The sequence below is a fragment of the Pan paniscus genome, chromosome 7, assembly GCF_029289425.2.
Source record: "Pan paniscus chromosome 7, NHGRI_mPanPan1-v2.0_pri, whole genome shotgun sequence".
NCBI lineage: Eukaryota > Metazoa > Chordata > Mammalia > Primates > Hominidae > Pan > Pan paniscus.
In genome coordinates, this window is record NC_073256.2 from 100,540,315 (window position 1) to 100,556,681 (window position 16,367).

At 37.1% G+C, this 16,367-nt stretch overlaps 1 protein-coding gene across 23 annotated transcripts in view; it reads left to right on the forward strand.

Annotated features, from left to right (window-relative positions):
* The window catches only part of RALYL (RALY RNA binding protein like), a 730,691-nt gene that overhangs the window by 611,896 nt on the left and 102,428 nt on the right, over positions 1–16,367 (forward strand). For 17 of the 23 annotated variants that reach the window (XM_057303038.1, XM_055116694.3, XM_034966286.3 and 14 more), the window contains one exon: positions 2,217–2,249. The exons of the other annotated variants lie outside the window; for them this stretch is intronic. In XM_057303038.1, the coding sequence (XP_057159021.1) occupies positions 2,217–2,249 (33 nt within the window). The remainder of the gene's footprint in view (positions 1–2,216; positions 2,250–16,367) is intronic. 23 annotated transcript variants of the gene reach the window in all.

Below are 16,367 nucleotides of genomic sequence, written 5' to 3' on the forward strand. Positions count from 1 at the left end.
CTGTATGCTCTAATCCAACAGTTGCTTGTCTGAAACCTTCAAAAAAAAAGAGAGAGAGAGAGAGAAATCAATCAATAAATACTACTGCAAACACATTCTGAACTCAGTATTTTGATAATTGCAGAGGGAAAATCAAAAGTGGTGGGCTTTGCTTTTATTCAAGTTGCTTATGCCACCCTAAAGTGGTGCAATGCAGTACTTGCCCAAAGGAAGTGAGTGGCAGCATTGATGGAAGCTTAGTGTGAGAGCAGTGTGTAAAGTTGAAGTGACTTTGAACAAAGAATTTCGGAGAGACTAACTAGGCTGGGGTAACTAATGAAAACCAGGCTGGGAATAGAATGCAGAGGGGGACATGAGAGTCCCAAAGGAAAAATTGATGGGACTTGCTAACTAATGAGACATGGAGGCTGAAAAAAGAGAGAGGAGAAAGATATAAAACCTTTTAAAATATTCTCATTATATTATTCAGTGCCATTAAGAATCACATACCAGTGAGAGGCAAGGGGGACGATGTAGTGTATAGAAAATGGGGAACATAGGAGGCTGGAGAGTAGCACTTCAAACAAGCAAATCACACACATACACTAATGTCTGATAAATGTTAGGCTGAAATTATTGGCAAATACAGAGAGAAGGGATCCCATTAATGCCCACATGCTATCTTTATTTCAAGTATTATCAGGTGGAAAATAAATTAGTATCATTATCATGTTGATGGTCTAAATATGTGAACAATCTCCTGCATCATATTATATAGAATCCCCCTCATTTCTTCAAGGCAATTTCCTTTTGATCACTTGGCACTGGTCATGTCTTATAAAGCAAATATATCCAAACATTTTTCGTTGCTTCAGCTTTTCCCTCCTTAGTTCTGTTTGCTTATGTAGATCACAAATGTATGAGAAAAACAAACACAATAAGGCAATTAATGTACCTACAGTTAGAGATGTGAATAATATTGGAATTCAGAAAAGGAAAGGTTACATAAATAAACCTCTCCAAACTCTTAGCATCAACTATTGGTTTTATCTGCTTCTACCCTACCTAGAGCTGTCCAAAGGGATTGCTAAGGCACTTGCTTCCTAAAAATCCCTTTTCTGCTATTATGATTCACCCAAAGCAGCATGGTATATGGCAGAGATGCATGTCAGCTCTGCCTATAAACGCACCAAGGCATATTTCTCATAAACACATTTTTGCCTACACAGAATGAAATAGAGACAAAAAAGTAATTAGTGCCTTCATTGTTTGGACTCACATTTATAAAAATAAATGTTTAGCCTAATTCTAAGATAGTCATTTCAACTGTGCTTCTTAAAAATCTTAAGCACCAGGATTTAGTTAAAAATATCTTCAGTTCGCCTACATTTAACCCTTAATTGTATCTTAAGAAACCTATAATGAAACTAGCGTGGCCAAAATACACTTACCAACAGGTTTCCTTAATTATTATCTAGGAACTATTTAGAAGTGGATTCTTTCCTTATTTACTTACATGTTGTAAAAAAAATAGAAAGTTAATTTATGAAATTAGAAAAGTAGCTGAAAGTAAGCCTAGCCCATTTTATAATGAGAAAAATAAAACACAGAATATGTTTTAAAGTGGCTATCTCAAATGAACCACAACCTTCAGGATTAGACTTTCCCTTTGAGATATTGAGGTACAGAAAATACCAAGTTTTTAGAAGACACAAAGGAGGCTGAAGGACCCAAATTTGTGAGCTGACACTACCCCACCCTAAGGGGTGTTAAGACCAATAAATAACTATATATAGTATGCTGCTTCTCTCTTCTGAGTAAATCAGTTATTCAACTAACATGTAACAAGCACATTATAAATTATTTCACTATTACAACAACCACAAATAGATATATAGAAACTTCTACAAACAAATTACCATGTATAAAGACAATGAGTAGATACAGAGAGTGCAATCAGAATTAGACTAATACTATGATCATCTTAATATATCAATCAGTTAAATGTTATGTCCTCATTCCAAGACTCTCATTTTATTTAGCTTCTGCATTAATCCAGCTGCAAATTGAATTCGTCCAGATTAGGTCTTAATATATTATTTAGAGCTTTTTACTGGTGCTACATTATGCATTTTCATCCAAACAAGTATAATAATTTTGTCAGGTTCATGTAAAAGCAATTTTTGAAAATACAGCAAATTTTTATATTAAAAGAAAATTTTCATATTTTTTCATAGACTTGAATCAAAGGAACCTTTCCTGTCTGTTGGGTAAGTATATATTTAAATACTTTAAGTATTAATTATTTAATTCAAATTGCCAAGAACTTCTGAGATGGTATTTTCAGTCATTTAACATCATATTCAAAATCATAACATATCATTGCATGCAACATTGCTATCTATGTTTTATAAAGACTTAACTAAAATGTTCCCTAGGTTGTATTGTGACCTCAGAAATGCAGCTAATGAATGTATATGAAATCCTGTATCTTCCATAAAGGGTAAACAAGGTACACAGTGATCATCCATATTCTCTTCATGTAAAAATATACTCAGATTGGTTTTAAAAATTCCTCTGAGCCATAGCTTCACCATTCCAAGCCTGTCTACCCATTGCCATTCTCCATTTCTTTTCAATCTACTCTATTCACTGTTTCTTCACCCACTTCCCTAAGTCTGTCTTCACAATCAATATCTATCTTTTCTCCTTAGCTCTCATTTCACTTTAATTTCTCCAGTTCACTCACATTGACTGCTTCTTTGCACCCAAAGCTGAGGAACCCTGAGGCGAATTTAGATAAGATGAATGCTTGCCTGCTCTGATGGTATCCTTCTTAGTCACAATACATATCTTTAAGAATAATATATTGTTGGCCGGGCGCGGTGGTTCATGCCTGTAATCCTAGCATTTTGGGAGGTGGGCGGATCACCTGAGGTCAGGAGCTCAAGACCAGCCTGGCCAACATGGTGAGACTCGGTCTCTATTAAAAATACAAAAATTAGCTGGGCATGGTGGCACACGCCTGTAATCCCAGCTACTTGGGAGGCTGAGGCAGGAGAATTGCCTGAATCTGGGAGGCGGAAGTTGCAGTGAGCCAAGATCACACCACTGCACTCCACTCCAGCCTGGGTGACAGAGCAAGACTCTGTCCCAAAAAGTAATAGTAATAAAATAATAACAATAATATGTTTTTGACATGAGTGCACATGTTCTATTTTTAGGCATTTCAAACTAAGAGTAAGCAATGTTGTTTGTATCTGATCAAATACTCCTTTGACTAACATATTAAAGTGTATTATGAAAGGACTTTTGTACTTTCAACATTATAGATGATATTGTATGAAAAAGTGGTGAAAAATGCAATGTCTTGCCTAGAGAAATCATGCTATATTTGATGAGGGAAAAAAAGCTGTCATATATAGGCAGCCACAATACTGATGCTTAATGACCAGAAACATGGAATGGGGTTAGATTTTTAAGTGACCAGATCAATTTTCTTTTATTACTTTGTACATGGTCATTGAATATTTCTATCAATCACTCATTCAACAACATGGTTCCCAATTCCTTTCTACTCTTCATAAAAGCTTTTCAGAAAGCCACTCAAATCATGGAAATCAAAATAATTATTAGGGGATGTGGAAGACAAAAAACGGAATATATGCATTTATTTGAAGACTACATGGAAAATGAAAGGTCGAGTTGGTCTGGCCCAAAAAAAGTGATAAAGCATGCTTTTTTCCCTACATTGATCATCAGCTCCTATTGTTAAAAATCTCTACACCTGAAGAAATCTTTTAGTTTGAATGCATATGTATTTGCCCTCAAGTCAAAAGGCCTGAAATAGCTTCTCTTCACGCCTCACTTCATGCAGTTTCTGTGCAGCCTTTACTGTTCTCCTGGCTATTATGAGATGGAATTCCTTTTTTATTGCATACTTCTGTTTTAAAAGGCAGACCCTAAGTAATCTTTGTTTTAAATTTATCAAGAGTTTAGCACTGATTATTAGAACCCTGAGAAAAACTTTCCAAAAAAAAATAATAATGTATCGCTCAGCAAATGCTCAAAGTGGGAAAATTAGCATGGCACACATAAGATATTGCTTATGTCTTAAAAGTAAAGTGGTGTGAAAGGCAACCCAAATGATTCTGCTGAATGGATATTTTAATTTATAGCTAAATGTTTCTGTTCCCTCAAGAAAATTATTTTAAATAAGATTGTCCAAAAGTATGTATGCTAAGGTGGGCAACTCACTTGAGTTCAGGAGTTCGAGACCAGACTGGACAACATGGTGAAACATCATCTCTACAAAAAATTACAAAAATTAGCTGGCCGTGGTGCCGTGCCTGTAGTCCTAGCCACCTGGGGGGCTGAGGCGGGAGGATCATTTGAGCCCAGGAGGTCCAGGCTACAATGAACCAAGATCGCACCACTTCACTCCAGTGTAGGCAACAAAGTGAGACCCCGTCTCAAAAAAATAAAAGCATGTATGTAGCTCTCTGCTACCTTTTTCAGTGAGAAGATGTAAGTAAGTTCTTTAGTGGAGATTGGTGAGATTTTGGTGCGCCCATCACCCAAGCAGTATACACTGCATCATATTTGTCGTCTTTTAGCCCTCACCCCCCTCCCAACCTTCCCACCCAACCAAGTCCCCAAAGTCCATTGTATCATTCTTATGCTTTTCCATCCTCATAGCTTAGCTCCCACTTATCAGTGAACACATACGATGTTTGGTTTTCCATTCCTGAGTTACTTCACTTAGAATAATAGTCTCCAGTCTCATCCAGGTTACTGCAAACGCCGTTAATTTGCTTCTTTTTATGGCTGATTAGTATTCCATCATATAAATATACACCACAATTTCTTTATCCACTCTTTGATTGTTGGGCATTTGGGTTGGTTCTATGATTTTGCAATTGTGAATTCTGCTGCTATAAACATGCATGTGCAAGTATCTTTTTCATATAATGACTTCTTTTCCTCTGGGTGGATACCCAGAGTGGGATTGCTGGATCAAATGGTAGTTCTACTATTAGTTCTTTAAGGAATCTTTACACTGTTTTCTATAGTGGTTGTACTAGTTTACATTCCCACCAGTAGTGTAGAAGTGTTCCCTATTCACTGCATCCACTCCACCATCTACTGTTTTTTGATTTTTTGATTATGGCCATTTTTTGCAGAAGTAAGCTAGTATTGCATTATCGTTTTGATTTGCATTTGCCTGATCATTAGTGATGTTAAGCATTTTTTCATATGTTTCTTGGCCATTTGTATATCTTCATTTGAGTACTGTCTATTCATGTAATTAACCCACTTTTTGATGGGATGTTTGTGTTTTTCTTACTGATTTGATTGAGTTCATTGTAGATTCTGGATATTAGTCCTTTGTCAGATGTATAGATTGTGAAGATTTTCTCCCACTCTGTGGGTTGTCTGTTCACTCTCTTCTTTTTGCCATGCAAAAGCTCTTTAGTTTAATTAAGTCTCAACTATTTATCTTTGTTTTTATTGAATTTGCTTTCGGGTTCTTGGTCATGAAATCTAGGCCAATGTCTAGAAGCATTTTTCCAATGTTATCTTCTAGAATGTTTATAGTTTCAGGTCTCAGATTTAAGTCTTTAATCCTTCTTGAGTTGATTTATGTATAAGATGAGAGATGAGGATCCAGTTTCATTCTCCTACACGTGGCTTGCCAATTATCCCAGTACTATTTGTTGAATAGGGTGTCCTTTTCCCACTTTATGTTTTTGTTTGCTTTGTCGAAGATCATTTGGCTGTTAAGTATTTGGGTTTATTTCTGGGTTCTCTTCTCTGTTCCATTGGTCTATGTGCCTATTTTTATACCAGTACCAAGCCGTTTTGGTGACTATGTCCTTGTAATATAGTGTGAAATCAGGTAGTGTGATGCCTCCAGATTTGTTCTTTTTGCTTAGTCTTTGTTTTGTTATACGGGCTCTTTTTTGGTTCCATATGAATTTTAGAATTGTTTTTTCCAATTCTGTAAAGAATGATAGTGGTATTTTGATTGGGATTGCATTGAATTTGTAGATTGCTTTTGGCAGTGTGGTCATTTTCACAATATTGATTCTACCTATCCATGAACATGGGAAGTATTTCCATTTGTGTCATCTGTGATTTCTTTCAGCAGTGTTTTGTAGTTTTCCTTGTAGAGGTCTTTTGACTCCTTGGTTAGGTATATTCCTAAGTATTTTAAATTTTTTTGCAGCCATCGTAAAGTGGATTGCGTTTTTTATTTGATTGTTAGCTTGGTCACTGTTGGTGTGTAGCAGAACTACTGATTTGTGTACATTAATCTTGTACCCAGAAACTTTGCTGAATTCTTTTATCCATTCTAGGAGCTTTCTGGAGGAGTCTCTAGGGTTTTCAAGGAAAACAATCGTATTGTTAGCAAACAGTGACAGTTTTACTTCCTCTTTACTGATTTAGATGCCCTTTATTTCTTTTTCTTGTCTAGTTGCTCTGGCTAGGACTTCCAGTGCTATGTGAAGAGGAGTGGTGAGAGTGGGCATCCTTGTTTTGTTCCAGTTTTCAGAGGGAATGCTTTCAACTTTTCCCCATTCAGTATTATGTTGGCTGTGGGTTTTTCATAGATGGCTTTTATTACATTGAGGGATGAGAGTTTTAACCATAAAAGGATGCTGGATTTTGTCAGATGCTTTTTCTGCATCTATTGAGGTTATCATGTGATTTTTTATTTTTAATTCTATTTATGTGGTATATCACATTTATTGACTTGCATATGTTATGTTAAACCATCCCTGCATCCCTGGTATGAAACTTACTTGATCATGGTGGGTTATCTTTTTGATATGTTGTTGGATTTGGTTAGCTAGTATTTTGTTAAGGATTTTAGCATCTATGTTTATCAAGGATATTGGTCTGTAGTTTTCGTTTTTGGTTATGTCCTTTCCTAGTTTTGGTATTAGGGTGATGCTGGCTGCATAGAATAAATTAGGGAGGGTTTCTTCTTTCTCTATCTTGTGGAATAGCATCAAAAGATAGGTACCAATTCTTCTTTGAATGTCTGGTAGAATTCTGCTGTGAATCTGTCTGGTCCTGGACATTTTTTTGTTGGTAATTTTTAAATTACCATTTCAATCTCCCTGCTTGTTGTTGGTCTGTTCGGGGTATCTAATTCTTCCTGATTTAAGCCAAGAGGATTGTATTTTTTCAGGAATTTATCCATCTCTTCTAGGTTTTCTAGTTTATGTGCATAAAGGTGTTCATAGTAGCCTTAAATGATCTTTTGTATTTCAGTGGTGTCAGTTATAATACCTCCTGTTTCATTTCTTAATGAGGTTATTTGGATTTTCTCTCTTCTTTTCTTGGTTAATTTTGCTAATGGTCTATCAGTTGTATTTATCTTTTCAAAGAACTAGCTTTTTGTTTCATTTACCTTTTGTATTGTTTCTTTCTGTTTCAATTTTATTTAGTTCTGCTCTGATCTTGGTTATTTCCTTTCTTTTACTGGGTTTGGTTTTGGTTTGTTCTTGTTTCTCTAGTTCCTTGAGATGTGACCTTAGAATGTCAGTTTGTACTTTTTCAGTCTTTCTGATGTAGGCATTTAGGGCTATGAACGTTCCTCTTAGCACCACCTTTACTGTATCCCAGAGGTTTTGATAGGTTGTGCCATTATTGTCATTCAGTTCAAAGAATTTTTAAATTTCCATCTTAATTTTGTTTTTGACTCAATGTCCATTCCAGAGCAGCCTATTTAATTTCAATGTATTTGCAAGGTTTTGAAGGTTCCTTTTTGAGTTGATTTCCACTTTTATTCCACTGTGGTCTGAGAGGTGCTTGATATAATTTCAATTTTCCTAAATTTATTGAGGCTCATTTTATGGCCTATTGTATGGCCTATGTTTTAGAAAGTCCCATGCACTGTTGAATAGAATGTGTGTATTCTACAGTTAGTTGTTGGATGAAATGTTCTGTATATATCTGTTAAGACCATTTGTTCCAAGGTAAACTTTAAATCCATTATTTCTTTGTTGACTTTGTGTCTTGATGACCTGTCTAGTGCTGTCAGTGGAGTATTGAAGTTCCCCACTATTATTGTGTTGCTGTCTATCACATTTCTTAGGTCTATTAGTAATTGTTTTATAAATTTGGAAGCTCCAGTGTTAGGTGCATATATGTTTAGGATTGTGATATTTTCCTGTTGGACAAGGTATTTTACCATTATATAATGTCCCTCTTTGTCTCTTTTAACTGCTGTTACTTTAAAGTTTGTTTTGCCTGATATAAGAATAGTTACCCCTGTTCACTTTTGGTGTCCATTTGCATGAAATGCCTTTTTCCACCCCTTTACTTTAAGTTTATGTGAGTCCTTACATATTAGGTGAGTCTCCTGAAGGCAGCAGAGAGTTGGTTGGTGAGTTCTTATCCATTCTGCAGTTCTGTATCTTTTAAGCAAATCATTTAGGCCATTTATAATCAATGTTTAGTATTGAGATGTGAGGTACCATTGCATTCATCATGCTATTTGTTGCCTGCATACCTTGGTTTTGTTTTTTTCTTTTTAACTTTTATACTTTTGTTTTCTAGGTCCTGTGTGATTTATGCTTTAAAGAGGTTCTGTTTTGATGCGTTTCCAGGATTTGTTTCAAGATTTAGAGCTCCTTTTAGCAATTCTTATAGTGGTGGTTTGGTACTGGCAAACTCTCTCAGCATTTGTTTGTCTGAGAAAGATGGTATCTTTCCTTTATATATGATGCTTAGTTTCGCTGGGTACAAAATTCTTGGCTGATAATTGTTTTGTTTAAGGAGGCTGAAGATAGGACCCCAATCCCTTCTAGTTTGTAAGGTTTCTGCTGAGAAATCTGCTGTTAATCTGATAGGTTTTCCTTTGTAGGTTACCTGGTGCTTCTGTCTCACATCTCTTAAGATTCTTTCCTTCATCTTAACTTTAGATAACTTGATGACAGTGTGCCTAGGTGATGATATTTTTGTGATGAACTTCCCAGGTGTTCTTTGTGCTTCTTGTATTTAGACGTCTAGTTCTCTAGCAAGGCCAGGGAAGTTTTCCTCGATTATTCCCCCAAATATGTTTTCCATACTTTTAGATTTCTCTTCTTCCTCAGGAATACCGATTATTCTTAGGTTTGGTCATTTAATATAACCCCAGACTTCTTAGAGGCTTTGTTCATATTTTCTTATTCTTTATTATTTGTCATGGTTGGATTGGTTTAATTTGAAGGCCTTGTCTTTGAACTCTGAATTTCTTTCTTCTACTTGTTCATTTCTATTGCTGAGACTTTCCAGAGCATTTTGCATTTCTGTGTGTCCAGTGTTTCCTGAATTTTTTATTGTTTGTTTCTTTATGTATTTCCTTGAATATTTCTCCCTTCACTTTTTTTGGACTTCCTTGCATTGGGCTTTGCCTTTCTCTGGTGCCTCCCTGATTAGCTTAATAACTAACCTCCTGAACCCTTTTTCAGGTAAATCGGGGATTTCTTCTTGGTTTGGATCCATTGCTGATGAACTAGTGTGATTTTTGGGGGTGTTAAAGAGCCTATTTTGTCATATTACCAGAGTTGGTTTTCTGGTTCCTTTTCATTTGGGTAGGCGCTGTCAGAGGGAAGGTCTAGGGCTGAAGGCTGTTGTCCAGATTCTTTTGTCCCACAGGGAGTTCCCTTGATGTAGTGCTCTCCACCTTTCCCTGTAGATGTGGCTTCCTGTGAGCCGAACTACAGTGATTGTTGTCCCTCTTCTGGGTCTAGCCACCCAGCAAGTCCACCCAGCTCCAGTCTGGTACTGGGGGTTGTCTGCAGAGTCCTGTGATGAAATGGACTCTGTCAGGGTTCTCAGCTTTGGTGGTTTATTGCTCTGTTTTTGTGCTGGTTGGCCTTCTGCTGGGAGGTGGCACTTTCCAGGGAGCATCAGCTGTGGTAGTATGGAGAGGAACCAATGGTGGGTGGGGCCCTAGAACTCCCAAGATTATATGCCCTTTGTCTTCAGCTACCAGGGTGAGTAGGGCAGGACCATCAGGTGGGGGCAGGGCTAGGCATGTCCGAACTCAGGCTCTCCTTCGATGGGTCTTGCTGTGGCTGCTGTGGGGGACGGAGATGAGGTTCCCAGGTCAAGAAGGATTATGGCTGCCTCTTCTGAATCATGAAGGTTGTCAGAGAAGTGGGAGAAAACTGGCAGTCACAGGGCTTAACCAGCTCCCATGCAAACCAAAGGGCAGGTCTCACTCCCACCATGCCCCCGCTAACAGCCCCAAGTTGGTTTGCAGGCAGTGGGTGAGCCAGGCTTGAGAACTTGCCCCAGGCTACCTGTCTCCCAGCTGCGAAAGAAAAGGGTTTGGTTCTTCCCCAGCCTGTGGAGTCTGCACACTGGATTCCCGCTCTCCCTTGAATTTTGGCTAGGAGGCTTCTTGCCCCTTTCAAGTTGTTACAAAGTTCAGCTGGAGATTTCCTTCTGCCTGTGGTGTTTTTCCCCCGCTCCTCTGGCCACCCTCCTGATGGATCCCTGTGGTGCCAGGCAGGAATGGCCTGCTTGAAGACCCGGCGAGCTCCCGGGGCCTTTCCCACTGCTTCCTCTATCCCTGTATTTCACTCAGCTCTTGAAATTGACTCAGCTCCAGATAAGGTCAGAAACTTTTCTGCCACAAACAGACCTTCAGTTTCTCCAGTCGGGGGTGTGTGTTCGGAAGAGGAGGATCTCCCTTTCCCACTTCTGCAGTTGGGGCACTCACAGTATTTGGGATGTCTCCTGGGTCCTGCAGGAGCACTCTGCCTCCTTCAGAGGGTCTGTGGGTCCTCTTGGGATTGCTGGTTCATTCTTGCAGTTGATCTGGAGCTAAAATTCACCATGCGAGCCTCTGCACGCTGCTCTGTCTGTCCGAGTGGGAACTGCAGTCTGGTCCTGCCTCCCATTCCTCTGTGATGATCAAATTTATGACTTTTAATCCATAGTCACATGTCAGAATAAGTGCATGGTATATGGTTTATTACATCAGTTGACATGTGAGTATGTAACATTGAATTTGTCCACAGCACACCTCACTCACATTAATTTTAATTCTATGTTCAATAAAAATGTGTGAATTATATTAATGAATAAATCACTGCTAAATATTGCATACTTCAGTCCACTGCCTGTCAGTGTCTTAAAGTATTTGTTAATATGCACTGGTGAAAGTTGCTTTCACCCTCATAGGCTTGGACACTTACAAGCTAGATGTGTTAGTTTAGGCAATTACTTTTTTTTTTTAATACTTTAAGTTCTAGGGTACGTGTGCACAACGTGCAGGTTACATATGTATACATGTGCCATGTTGGTGTGCTGCACCTATTAACTCGTCATTTACAGGAGGTATATCTCCTAATGCTACCCCTCCCCCACCCCATGACAGGCCCCAGTGTGTGATGTTCCCCTTCCTGTGTCCAAGTGTTCTCATTGTTCAATTCCCACCTATAAGTAAGAACATGCAGTGCTTGGTTTTTTATCCTTGCGATAGTTTGCTGAGAATGATGGTTTCCAGCTTTATCCATCTCCCCACTTAAACTCTCAAGCTTCAGGTTCGCGAAATGGAGATTAAAAGATTTAGATGATAATAATTTATATCAAACATTTAGCACAGTTTTTGACACATAAGAATTGCTCATAAATGTTAGCTATTATTACAATTCTGGAAGGTATATTTATGTATCATGTTCTAAAGAGTCAATCAATCAGAAAGCTTTAAAATAGTTCATAGAATAAATCTCCATTTTTATAGGCAGTGCTTTGAGTTACATTATAAAAAAACAAAAGAAGTTTCATTATAAAAACCAACAGAAGTTATTATAATGGGGAAAGATAAAAATTGTCATGAAATGAGTTATGAGTACAGATGTTTCAGATTTTAATGATGAATACTAGTAATTGTCATTTAAATTTTTTAAGTAGAAATATTGATACATTTTTAATATGCATCTCATCTTAATATAAATTGGGGAACCAAATTCTTCCCTGGATAAATATGTTGTACTAATTTTGAAATAAAATTGTTTGGTCACAACATAGACCCAATCTGAATATTGCAGTGGAAAAAAAACTGTCAAAGAAAGTTACAAGAAATTATTTCCTTACTGAGAAAGATCATGGAGTTGTGAAAAGAAGTTGAGTGAAATCTCAGGTCTCTGATCTGCAACTATATATATGATACAAAAAGAACTTTCTTCATATGCACCAGGAAATGATTTCTAAAATAATGTCATTGAGGGGGGAGAAAAAAAACCTGTTGTTACTTCTTTGTTCATTTAATGTAGTTTCCCTCTAATACACCTAGAGTGAGGCATGAAAGGTCATCCCAAGTGTGATTCTGTTTGTGCAGGTAGATCAACAGATGCAGTGTTTTCCAACGCTACCTAGGTGATTCTGATACCAGTGGGGCCTGGGAGCCATCATCTACAAGGTGCTTTCATCCCCCTCCATTGTTTTCCATACACACATGCACAGGTTGTCATTGTAAACACTTATCATCTCTCTCTGGAATCCCTTCAGAAAATCTTCGAAATATAATGTCCCACAATCCCTCCCTGTTTTAAATGCATGTGGTGGAGGCAGCCACATTGAACTAGAACTATCTTGGAGTTCACTCAACAGAGACCAGGATAGATGCAAAGAGCCCAGAATATATGCCATGGAAGCCTCCACACTGCCTATGCAGAAGTACATATAAGTTCATTCTGATGTCATCTTAGACCTAAGGCTGGGATCATAATAAATTTTAAACTTCAAAATATTAAATATAAATTCAATATTTAATAAGTGTCTATTAAATATTAATATTTTCTATTTTAAACTATTATAAGTATTTTATATATTTACTATTTATATATTTATTAAATATATTTAAATTTATTATAAATACATAATACTGAATGTTTATATTATAAATAAAATATATTTATAAAATAAATTTGAACATTAAAATTCTTGCCCATCTTAACATTTTTTAAGATGGTAAGCAACCTTGTTTCTTAATGGAGGGCTTAAGTTTGGTGGCTCATATTCCAATCATCCTTGAAACATTATATTTTAGAGCAATTAACATAATAAAATTCTGCTAGGAGAATGCTTCCTTTCAATGCTGCATCAGATAGACTCTGATCTTGGAAATAAGCTGAGAGAAAACAGGCATCAAGTTTGCATTTAGAAAGGTGAATAAGGCCAGGCGCAGTGGCTCATGCCTGGAATCCCAGCACTTTGGGAGGCCGAGCAGGCAGATCAAGATCACGAGGTCAGGAGATCCAGACCATCCTGGCCAACATGGTGAAACCCCAGCTCTACTAAAAATACAAAAATTAGCTGGACGTGGTGGCGTACACCTGTAATCCTAGCTACTCGGGAGGTTGAGGCAGCAGAATCATTTGAACCGGGAAGTCAGAGGTTGCAGTGAGCCGGGATCATGCCATTGCACTCCAGCCTGGCAACAGAGAGAGACTCTGTCTCAAAAAAAAGAAAAAAGAAAGGTGAATAAGCACAGAGTGATCATCAAGATTCTAATATATAAATCTTAGTTTAAAACCAGTCTTGCCTTGAAAAAGTTATTACAACTTTTTAATGAAAATACAAATGAGAAGGAATCAACGATCCTTCATTTGAAGACTGAGATTTCCATTTTAAAGTTACATGTCAAAAAATGCATGAAGTTTCTTCAAGCACTGACTGTTGATACCTTGCAGACACTGAGCCACTTTGAGCATACACTCACAGCACCAAAGGAAACTGTCCACATGAATTATTTCTTCTTCTTCAGCATGAAGTTGAACTTTTAAAGAAGACTTTAATATGAATTAGTTGTATTTTGAAATTAAATATCGATTTATACCAATTTTTCATTTGATGAATTTTTTCATAAGTAGCTTTATATGAGGATGCTTATTACATTGGTTAAAAAAAAACTTCAGATTTTGTTCACTGTATTAGAATAATTTAAATAACTCAGAACAATTTAAAAGTTATATTGACTTATCTCACAATATATTATTTCCCAGGTTTGGTTGTAAGATCTTCAAGAATACATCACTGAGGCAGGGGTAGGGGTATGGTTAATGGATACAAAAAAAAAAAATTAGAAAGAATGAATAAGACCCATTTGATTGCACAACAGGGTGACTATAGTCAATAATAACATAATTGTACATCTTAAGTAACTATAAGAGTGTAATTGGATTGTTTGTTTGTAATACAAAGCGTAAATGCTTGGGAGAATGGATACCACATTCTCCCTGATGTGATTATTACACATTGCATACCTGTGTGAAAATATCTCATGTACCCCACAAATATATATGCCTACTATGCACCCACTAAAGTTAACATTAGAAAATTTTAAAATTATAAAAAGAAATAAAAAGAATACATCAATGATAAAAATATCAGAATTATTATATTTATCTCTATTGAAGCACTGACTATGTGTGAGCTAAGCATGGACCAGCCAAGCCTGGATCTCCTAAGTCCTTTGAGATGAACAGGATCTATTCTACTAAATCCAAACGAGAGAGTAAATACTGTCAGGGCAACAAGGCTTGCCCTGCATCCAAAAATGACCTTATAATTGCTAACAGCTGTAGTTTGCGAACCCATTTTCCTTGAGGTTGATTTTCTCCCTTTTCTTTCCAGTCTTGAAGTAGAATTTAGATCTTCAATATACTTCTGCTGTTATGAAAACTTTATTAAACCTTGACGTTCTTATTAGGTTAAAGACTCACACTATTTTACATTTATCCAGGTTTTGTAGGAAACCTCATATTTAGTAACAGATGCTATATATTATTATAGTATTAGCCACTTGCTTTAAGAGCCCAAGTTCTGTGATTTGATTTCCTTCCTCTGAATCCTATTCTGTCACTTCCTAGACAGATGGCTTTAGCAATTTGTTTAACTTTCCTGAGTCTCCATTTGCTCACTTAAGGTAGTAACTAATCTTTTATTATTATTATTATTATTATTATTAATTTCTTTTGAGACAGGGTCTTACTCCATCTCCCAGGTTGGAGTGCAGTGGTGCAATCACAGTCACTGCAGCCTCAACCTCCCAGGCCCAAGTGATCCTCCCTCCTCAGCTTCCCAAGTAGCTGGAACTATAGGCATGAGCCACCACACCTGGCTAATTCTTATCTTTTCTAGAAATGGGGGGTCTCACTGTGTTGGACAGGCTGGTCTTAAACTCCTGATTTCTAGCAATCTTCCCACCTCATCCTCCAAAAGTGCTGGGATTACAAGCATGAGCCATCATGCTGGGTCATAACTAACTCTTAACAGCTGTTATGAATGTGATAATACTTAGTGTCTGACACATCGTAAACAGGAAATAAATATCAATTATTAAAAACATTCTATGCAGCAATTAAGTTATAAATCTTTTCTAAAGTTTCACTGAATCGCAGAAATGTTAACCAATTGAATCCAAAGGACTGAATATTTTAAAAGTGTTAAGAGAATCCAATTCTCAGTTCAGAAGAGAGTGAAATCAGCACAGGAGTGACAGACTGCCTTACTAGGGGAGATCATTGAGGAAGAGAGACAAGAAAAAAACAAAACAGCAGCCTGAAGACAGGAAGACAATTCCAGGCTGTACTTAGAGTGATATAAAATATGGAGTACAATATTGAAAACTTTAATAATAGGAACATGAAAGAGGGAAAGCAATACTGATTTAGGGATGGTTGGTAGCAGAACACATAAAAGCAAAAGCAGATTTATATTAATGCCATCAAATGATAGCTGTCTATCAAGCATTTAGGAATTGAGAAGTTAAAGAAACTGGTCAGATTATTAGGAAAATTTCCAAGACAAAAGTAGGACCTGAGTTTTTCTTCAAGGTGAGGTAAGAATTCAATAAGGAGCTATTAAAATGGCATTCCTGGGAGACAAAGTTGGATGAGTAGCAGCAGAGAAGGCACCATACCCAGCGTATCAGACATTCCAGTCTAGTGAGCTAGGAAGATTCAGGAAAAGACAAAAGATAAGATTGGCAAATTCAGGGAGAATCTGTATTGAGAAATTATCCTAATACAAGGAGCTTTCTGCTCATTCTATGGGTGAAGTGGAGCCATTCAATGATGTATACCTGCTTGGCTGTTTTGCTTTCAACTGAAGAGTGATATTATCCAAAGTGAGCCACTTATAAAGCAGTTGCAGAAGTTCAGGCATGACTTGAAAAGATGCAGGACTTGAATAGAATGAAATAAGAATGTAAAGAAAATGCCTGATGAAATAGCATTTTCTTTAAGAATGTCGAAATCAGTGAGTGAGTGGTGTCTTAAAGTTTTCTCAGTTAGACTTGATGGGATCATGGTGACAGCATGACAAGCTAAAATCCATGCATGTTGAAACTAAGGGAAGGTTAACAAGAAATTGTCCCC